A 10444-nucleotide genomic window follows, 5' to 3' on the forward strand; every position below is an offset into this window, starting at 1 on the left:
TTGAGACTATAGGACTCCTGTAGACTCTTGCTCTGAGACACTCTCTAAACTCTGAACCAAAATTATCTAAAGGTCACATTTTTGCAAAATAACAGACTGGCACACCAAATAAAGGATATTACCGGTGAGTACAGTGCTCCATTAAAAAAAGTCTATATGAAACCAAATAGTTAAAAAACACTCTGAAGCACAGCTAAGAAGTTAGCAGTGCAAGGAGATTAGGTTATGGGAAACAGAACAATTAGAACCAAAATAATGCAACTGTAGACACAATGTGAAGAATGTAACCATTATCACTGAATAGTATGCATGGAAATTGTTGAATGGGAACCCATTTTGCTCTGTAAATTTTCCAAAAAAAAATTTTTTAAACATAGTCCACATGGTATGCAATAATAATATATACATACATGCACGTAACAGTAAAGGAGAAGGGAATCAAAAATGTTTCACTACAAAGAATTGAACACAAAAGAAGGTAAAGGAGGAAATGAAGAACAAAAAAGTGTAAGACACATAGTAAACAAATAGTAAAGTGGCTAAAGAAGTCATTCCTTATCAGTAATAAATTTTAATATAAATAGATTAAACATTCCATTCCAAAGGCAGAGACTGGCAAAGTGGATTAGAAAACGTGATCTCATTTTTTGCTATCTATGAGAGATACATTTTCGATCCAAATAAAACAGGTTAAAAGGAAACGATGATATATACATAAATATATTCCATGCAAATATTACCCAAACAAAGATGGGATGGCTATGTTAAATCAGATAGACAGACTTTAAGTCAAAAATCTGTTTCAAGAGACAAAGAAGGGCATTACATGATTATAAAAGGATCACTTCATCAAGAAGCTGTAACAATTATAAATATATATATATATATATATATATACACACACACCTTAAACAAACAAAAACCAAACACACTGAACTTGAATTAATTCCAACTCATGGCAACCCCAAGTGTTACAAAGTAGAACTGATATCCATAGTGTTTTCTTGATTATGTTCTTCATGGAAGCAGATCACCAGGCCTTTCATCTGCAGCACCACTGGATGGGCTCAAATAGCCAATATTTCTGTAAGCAGCCAAGTGCAAACTGTTGGTGCCTTCTAGGGACCTTTTACCTAACAACACAGGCTCCAGATATATAAAGCAAACATTGACAGAACTGGAGAGAAAAACAGACACTTCTACAATAATTGCTGAAAACTTCAATAAAACACTTTCAATGATGAAGTGAACATCTACACAGGAAATCAGTAAGAAAACAGAGGGCTAGAACAGCACTACTAACCAACCAGATCTAACAGGTATATGTAGAACAGCCCACCCAACAACAACAGAACACATTTTCTTCTAGTACACATGGATCTTTCTCCATGATAAACCATAAACGATGTCACAAAACAAGTATCAATAAATTCAGAAAGACTGAACTCATGCAAAGCATCTTTTCCAACTACAAAGGAAAGAAATTAGACTTGAAAGAAAACTAGAAAATACACAAATATGTAGAAATGAAACATCTTATTAAATAACCAGTAAACCAAAAAAAAAAAAAAAAACAAACCCATTGCTATCAAGTCAATTCTAACTCATAGCTTATAATGGTTTACTACCAGAATATATAAAGAACGCTGACAACTCAACAACAAAAAGACAGCACATTTTAAAAATGGACAAAGAACAACCATACACGTTTTTCCAAAGATAAAGAAATGACCAATAAGTATCTGAAAGGATGCTTAACATAATTAGTTACTAGAAAAATGTAAATTAAAACCACAGTGAGATATCACTTCACCCTCAACAGGATGGTTATCATTAGAAAAACAACACATAACAACTGTGTGCGGATGTGGAGCAATTGGAACCCTTGTACGGTCTATAGTGCAAAACAGTTTGTGGTTCATTAAAAAATTAAACATAGAGGTTCTGGCAGGATGGCAGAATAGGCATATAAGCTACATAAACCCTCTGCAACAAAGCAATGAGAAACCACTTGAAACCAATGCAGAAGATGATCCTGAAACCTTGAGCTTTGGAGGGAAGGACAAAAAAGTGGATCAAATACTAACTAGAAGAACTTGAATGAAACAGTGAGTCAGGAGACAAACAGAGCAGTGAACTGCCAGCTGCTGTCCTGGGGGCACAGCCATTTTTAATATTTCCTGATGGCAACCTGAGTATTATCTTTGCTCACTGAGGACTGCATGGTCACGGACTGAATTGATGCCTGACAATGAGAAAGGAAAATGGCAGGAAAAGACACAAACAGACCTGTGTACTGCCAGCAGCTATCTCGAGGATGCAGCTATCTTGAGGATGCAGCTATTTTGAAGATTTATGGGTGGTAGGTGTGGCCACTTTGGATGTATGTAAGTGGCACTCTTAACTGGACAGTGACATATGAGTACACTCTGCTTGCCAGGGAGAGCACAAATGACCGCATTGGAGGCTGACAACTGGAAAAGTGAGATTTTCCCTTTGTTGCTCTTATATCCCACAACCACTTGCTCAATAGGGGTGTGACAATCCTCCACATCCATCCACCTTCTTCATCAACAGGAATTCCATTCCAAACTGTGCCCTGATAGAGCCTGGAGGCAGTGCCCCACCCCCACAGTTTTACTTTTGTTTTTAAATTATGGTTTTATTTTCATCCTTTCTCCCAACCCCCTTTTTTTTTTCCTCTTTCCCATCCCTCCACAGTTCTTGATTTTTTTTCCCCCATTCCTTTTTTCTCTTCCCTTTTCCTAGTTCCCTTCTACTTTCTTTCTTTTGGTTCTTCCTATCTCTAGTTTTTCCTTTTGCAGTTTTCCCATTTGTTCTTTACTATTCTTTTACTCTTGCTCTTTTCTCTCATTCCACCCTCCACAGATATGGCTTTTTTTTTTTCTCTTTTTCATATTATCATTTATCCTTTTTTAATACATTTTGAAATTTTTTCTTCTCACTTCTTGCATTTCTTTTGTGTGTGTGTGATTGTTCCTTTTTGTTTATGCAGTTTCAGTTTTCTATTCTTTTAAATTTTTTTAGTTTGTTTATTTATGTATGTATGTCCAGCTGACTGGGAGACAGAAACCATTCCCACAGAACCCAACTGTACCCGTAACTCCTGCAGTCACACCCACTGAATGATGGCCATCACTTGCTTTTGCACCAGCTGACCAATCCCAACTCAACTCACCCTCAACTGCTCTTTACAAAAAGCTAACAGAGATCTGTGCACACATTCTCATTCTCTGTAACACCCACCAGGAGACAGGTGGTGAGTCTGAAAGTGTTGCCAGCTAGTGAATAGAGGAGAACAGTACCATGCTCACACAGATATATTAAAATAAAATAAAGGGGTGGGGAGGACTTCTTGCACAAATCACATCAACATAGAACCACAAATTAAACATAAATACACCACCACCACAATGTCTTGGAGACAACAGATCATCACAGCCCACACAAGAAAGCAAAATAAAGTAGTAGAAACAAATGACCAAGATATAAAATCAGAAAACATACCTGAGTAAGAAGAAGCATTGGAACTGCCTGATAAGGAATTCAAAAGAATTATATTTGGGTATCTTCAATGTATTGAGAGACAGATCAAGGAAAACACTGACAAAATTAAGGAAAACACACAAAAAACACTCTAGAACAATTTTGTAAAAACAGTACAAGAACAAATTGACAACATACATAAAAAATTAGAAATGACACAAAAACAAAAAATAGAGATCCAGAAGATTAATACTAAAATTTCAGAAAGAGATAACACATTCAATGGTCAAAGGAGTAGAATCAACTTAAGGGAAGACAAAATTAATGAGATTGAAGACAAATACCTCAATACTACCTCATTAAGGAATCAATCAGACACAAGATGAAAACAAAATGAAGAAAGCCTAGGATTCATGTGAGATAAAATCAAGAGGAATAAGCTATGTGTAACTGGAATTCCAGAACAGGAAAAGACATATAAAACCACAGATAAAACTGTCAAATGTTTGTTGGAAGAGAATTTCCCTAATATGATGAAAGACAAGTATATATTAATTCAAGAAGTTCAACAAACCTCAAACAGGATATACTCCAAAAGAAAATCACGAAGACATATATCATCATCATCAAACTCACCAAAACCAAAGACAAAGAAAGAATCCTGAGAGTAACATGGGAAAATGAAAAGGTTTTGCACATATACAAAGGGTAACCAATAAGACTAAATCCGGATTTCTAAGCAGAAATCATGCAGGTGGGAAGGTAATGGGATAATATATATAAAGCCCTGAAAGAAAAATATTTCCAAACAAGAATTATATACCCAGCAAAACTATCCCTTGAAAAATGAGAGTAAAATTAGGATATTTCCAGATAAGCAGAAATTAAGAGAATTTATTAAAACTGGACCAACCTTACAGAAGATATTAAAGGGAGTCCTTCAGATAGAGAACCAACAACAGCAAACAACAACCAATGATTAACACAAATAATGACATAACCCAGAAACCAACCCAGTTATAGAAGTATCCAAAGTAAAATAAGCTTACATGACTGTATATAGGGAACCAAAGACATCAACTGGTAAATGAGCACAACTATAGGCCAAAAAGGAAATAAAGAGTCTAGTTACAAAACTTCTAAATGTTAAGGAAGTCAAGACAACTGCGAGATAGAAGAGATTGTTTTACACTTGGCAAGAATATTATAAATCACAGTGTAACCTCAAAGAAAAATAATAGGATCAAAAAGGAGCTCTGGTGGCATAGTGCCTAAGGCATTTGACTGCTAACCAGAAGGCTGGTGGTTCAAACCCACCAGCCAATCCTCAGAAGGAAGGTTGGGCAATCTACTTCTGTAATGATACCGCCTTGGAAACCCAAGGAGGGGTGGCTATGAGTCGGATCCAACTTGATGGCAGGGCGTTGCGTTTTTGTTGTTGCATCAAAATGAAAAAGAGAACAAGCACAAATATTTAGCAAATACTAAAAAAATAGCAATGAAGGAGAAGATAATATGATTCATAGAAAAAATGAGTTCAGCACAGAAAAGTATATGAAACAAAGAAATCAGTAACATCACAAAATAATACATAACAAAATGACATTGATAAATTCATACTTGTCAGGAACTACACTTAAATGGATTAAATGCACCACTCAAGATACAGAGTTACAGACTGGATAAGAAAACATGACTGTGTTAGTTAAGGTTGTGTGTCAAATTGGCTAGGTTTGGTTGAGTGGGCTGGGCAGCTAGTGGTAGTTATTTCCCCATGATGAGACTGGTAATCAACTCCATGGTGGGATCTACCACAAGCAGCTGAGTAGCTGCTTTAGGGATGTGGTCTGCTTCCCATATATAAGCAGCAGCTTTGGGAATGGTCTCTAGCTTATGGTACGCTTGAACCCTGCATGTAGTCATGTCATTGTTCAGCAGCCTGCCATGCTCTGCCCACCCTGGGACTTTCAATGGACTTGAATTAATGGTCTACCATGTTGTTTGGTAACATTGGGACTGTGCCTTTTTACTTGTCAACCTTGGGCTTGTCAATATCAGCAGCCAACAGCTGTCTAAGTGAAGAAAAGCCAATAGCTTCAGTGGGCCGGGAGCTGGAGGCAGAGCTGAAGCCCAAGGTTGAGGGGCTCTCACCCAGCCCCTAGAGCTTGGCACTTAGAACTCGGACTGAAAGCCTCCAAACTGTAAGAGAATAAACCCCTGTTTGTTCAGCCATCCCATTTGTGGTATATTCCTGTCACATCAGCACTAGGTAACCAGAACCATGACCCATCAATATGCTGTCTACAAGAGATACACCATAGACACAAAGATAAAAACAGACTAAAAATCAAAGGATGGAAAAAGATGTATCAAGCAAATGGCAACCAAAAAAGGGCAGGGCTGGCAATATCAATTGCTGATAAAATAGACTTTGATACAAAAATGACCTTAAGAGCCAAGGAAGGACATTATATAATGATTAAAGGATCAACTGAACAAGAGGATATAACTATAATAATTATCTATGCACCCAATGAATAAGCCCCAAAATACAGAAATCAAATTTTAACAGAACTGAAAAGACAAATAGATGACTCCACAGTAATAGTAGGAGACTTTAAAATACCACTTTCAATAACACATAGAGCAACTGGAAAGAAACTCAATGAAGAAGCAGAAGAACTAAACAACATGATCAATCAACTTGACCTTATAGACATAAAGCACTTCACCCAACAAAAGCATGATATACAATCTTTTCCAGCACACATGGAACACGCTCCAGGATAGACTCAATAAATGTTTTTTTAAAAAGTAACACACATCCCAGATCACAATGCTATAAAATTAGAAATCAATACTAAGAAGACTGATGGAAAAAGAGCAAACACGTGGAAATTGAGTAATAACCTCCTCAAAAATCACTGGGTAATAGAGGGAATTTAAAAAATAAAAGAAAAGAAAAGAAATAACAAAAATTTGAGCAGAAATAAATGAAATAGAAAAGAGGGATACAATAAAAAAAATTAGCAAGGCTCAAAGTTGATTCTTTGAAAAGATTAAGAAAATCAACAAACCACTGGCAAACTTAACAAAGGAAAAGAAGGAGAAGATGCAAATAACACGAATAAGAAATGAAAGGGGTGATGTCACAACAGAACCAACAGAAGTAAAAAGAATAATATCAGGATACTATAAAGAACTGTATTCCAACAAATTAAAAAACCGAGAAGAAATGGACAGATTTCTAGAAACACACTATTTATCTAAAGTAACACAGACTGAGGCAGAAAATTTGAACAGACCCATAACAAAAGAAGAAATTTAACAGGCCATAAAAAAATTACCAACAAAAAAAAAGTCCTGGCCCAGATGATTTCGATGAAGAATTCTACCAATCATTCAGAGAAGAGTTGACATCAATCCTACTCAAACTATTGCAGAACACAGAAAAGGATGGAATCCTCTCAAGTTCATTTCATGAAGAAAGCATGACCCTGAAACCAAAATCAGACAAAGACACCACTAGACAGGAAAACTACAGGCCAATATCCCTCATAATATAGATGTAAAAATCTTCAACAAAATCCTAGTCAACAGACTCCAACAATATTATAAAAAAAATAATACATAACAACCAAGTGGGATTCATACCAGGTATGCAAGGATGGGTTCAACATCATTAAAACTATCAACATAACCACATGATCATGTAAATAGATGTAGAAAAGGCATATGATAAAATCCAATATATATTCCTGATAAAAACTCTCAGAAAAATTGGAATAGATGGGAAATCCCTCAACATAAAAATGGGCATATATGCAAAATCAACAGCCCACATTAATCTCAATGGAGAGAAACTGAAACCATTCCCCTTGCAAGCAGGAACCAGACACGAATGCCCTCTATCTCCACTGCTATTCAACATTATCTTAGAAATCCTAGCTGGGGCAATAAGGCAAGAAAGGGAAATCAAAGGCATCCAAATTTGTAAGGAAGAAGTAAAACTACCCCTATTTGCAGACGACACAATCATATATATATAGAAAACCCAAGAGAATTAGCAAGAAAACTACTGGAACTTATTGAAAGATTTAGCATAGTGGCAGGATACAAGATCAACATACAAAAACAGTCCAAGGGGACATTCAAGGAAGACAAAACCAACCATTTAAATTATATATTAATAAATTTAACTTCATTGATTTCATTCAAAAAGAAAAGGCCCTCAAATGGCTTTCCATTAAAATTACTAGGAAATTCAAACTCCACATATGATTTATACTCTTGTGACCTCCATCTTCCATGATTCTTCTCTTTTTGTCTATAATCCTATGGCACTAAACCTTCTTTCTGCTCCTCAAAAAATATCCAAGCCCTCTTTTGCCTTTGTACCAGCTATTCCTCCATTTTGGACTCTCTTCTCTCAGATCTTTGAATGGTTCCTACTTATCATTCAGGTCACCTCAGAGAGGCCATGCCTCACCACCCTATTTAATGTACAGCCCCCTGGCTATTGTCACCTCTCGTCCATTATCCTGTGGTAATTACTTCCTAACAGTTACAATCTGAAAAAATCATTAACTTGATTTTTGCTTTATTGTCTGACAACTCTCACTAGAATATAACACAGTAAGAGAAGAGATCCTTAAAAAAAGAAACAAAAGAGATCTTTTTTTCTGGTTTATTACTCTATCTCCAGAATCTAGAGAACAGTGCCTAACACATAGCATATGCCCAAAAAATATTTATCGAAAAATAATGCTTTAATAATTTTTATATCCCAGTACTCAGCGTACTGTCTGGCACATAGCAGGAACTCAACACATGTTGGATGAATGGTGATGCTGGAAAATTAATCTTGAAACAAAATAAAAACAGAGGTCAGAAAATGAAGAACTCTCAATATCAGGACAAAGAACTATATACTGAATTGTAGTAGATTTAATCTTACTTCTGTATTCACTTGCTTATCTCTTCACTTGCCTTTATTTTAAATTGGTAGTGCTTCTAATTTTTTATTTTTTTGCAAGCTCTTTCCTTTAACTTCTGTTGTCAGGAAGTTCATGACATTAATAAAAATTTAGATGTAACTGGTTCTAAATGTACCTTTACTTAAAATAGCACACGACCACTTTGGAAAACATGTAAAATTTTAAGTACCAACAAAATATTACAAATAAAATATATTAGAAAAATCCTGAAATGAAAATATTCTAAGTATCTCCTATAGAATTTCACAGAGAAATTTAATTGGTCTGGAATAATTTTGACTTGCTTAATAAACAGTATAAAGAATTCCAATGGAAAGGCACTAAGTTACTCAGGAAAGCACATCACATATCAAATGAACAACTTTTACTCTGTGAAACACAGTTGTTTTCAATATAACATCTACATATAAATAACTTTTAAGGAAAATAAGGCTAAATTCTGACATGGAAAAATTAAGTATACAAAAAGATATATAAATGATTCTTACTAAGTTATTGTCATCCTGGAAAGCATAGTGCAAAGTCGTAATCCATTTATTGTCTCCATTAACTAATACATCCCTTTCTTCTCGAAAACATGCTGTCTGAAAAGGAAAAGAAAAAAAAATTAGATAGAAAACACTTTATGTAAAATTATACAGTAAGTATATTGTGCAAATAATTGTTTATTGTGTTTATTACACTATTTCTGTCTTGAAAGCATACATGCATATTATATGACTTTTCAGCAGCTCAATGAAGTTGCACAAAAACCTTAAGAAATAGAAAACTGGAACAATACATTATTTTTAAAAAGTCTTTAGTGGGTTTTTGGTTTACACAAAAAATTAGGTTCCCATTTAACAATTTCTACAAATATGGTTCAGTGACATTGGTTAAATTTTGCACATTGTGTCAACATTCTCATTATTCCCATTCTGGTAGAAAAATGTATTTTTTAAAAATCTTATATTAAATATACCATTATAGTTTGTATTTTATAGCAAATGAGATATAAGTTTCAGTCTTCCCACTTCCATCTCATTCTCTTCCCTTTCTCCCCAGATATAATAAATAATCTGAAATTAGTGTATACCCTTCCAATCATATGCTTTGGTTATATACATGTGTCCGTAAAGAATGGTATTGCTATATATTTTGAAAATTTACATGAAAGGTACGATTTCTTTTTGCAGTGTTTCAGCAGAAATTTATTATTTTTACAAAAATATCCCTGCAGTTAGTTATAACAACAAAAACATTTTTCATAAGCCTAGCTTACATGTGTCAATGGACCTAGAAGGCTAAAGCTCTATGCTTTTTAGAAAGGTACAATTTTGTCTATCCCTTTCCAACTTGATTACTTTTTACTCAGTATTATATTTTCAGTATTCATTCATACATGATTGCTTTCCTTTTAAATGCTATAGAATTCCATTGTTCAAATACAAATGGATTTATTTATGCAATGCTCTAATTAATAGATATTTAATTGATTTCCAATTTTTTTTATCAATGCAATATTGCAATGCAAAGATGTACAAACGATTCTCTAGGGTATATACTTAGAAATAGAAATGCTGGATTATAAGCATTTTCATCTTTATCAGAGACAGCCAATTACCACTACCGTATGAAAGAGTCCTTTTCCCTACACTCTGAGATACAATTGGCATTGTTAGATGTTTAACTATTTGCCCATATGAAGAGTGTGAAATGATAATCTTATTGTTTTTGAATCATATTCCTAATTACAGGTGCAGAAGAGTAACTTTACATACGTTTACTGGACATCTGAGCTTTCTATTTCTTTTAACTATTCACACTTTGGCCATTTTCTGTAGTGGATTACCTTGTTATTGATTTGTAAGAGTTTTAATTTATTCTGAGAACAGATTTTCACTACTATAATAGTAATAATAGTATATCTTGAAGAACTATAGAAATGTATGGCTGGAAAT

The 10444-nt window shown here is 34.6% G+C and overlaps 1 protein-coding gene across 1 annotated transcript in view; it reads right to left on the reverse strand.

The window, feature by feature from the left end:
- Window positions 1–10444, reverse strand: part of CDC42BPA (CDC42 binding protein kinase alpha) — a 774086-nt gene that overhangs the window by 401600 nt on the left and 362042 nt on the right. The window contains exon 4 of the mRNA XM_007936985.2: window positions 8993–9088. Within this exon, the coding sequence (XP_007935176.1) occupies window positions 8993–9088 (96 nt within the window). The remainder of the gene's footprint in view (window positions 1–8992; window positions 9089–10444) is intronic.

This window comes from Orycteropus afer, unplaced genomic scaffold (genome assembly GCF_000298275.1).
Source record: "Orycteropus afer afer isolate SDZICR_OR568_19922 unplaced genomic scaffold, OryAfe1.0 scaffold00039, whole genome shotgun sequence".
In the NCBI taxonomy this organism is placed as follows: domain Eukaryota; kingdom Metazoa; phylum Chordata; class Mammalia; order Tubulidentata; family Orycteropodidae; genus Orycteropus; species Orycteropus afer.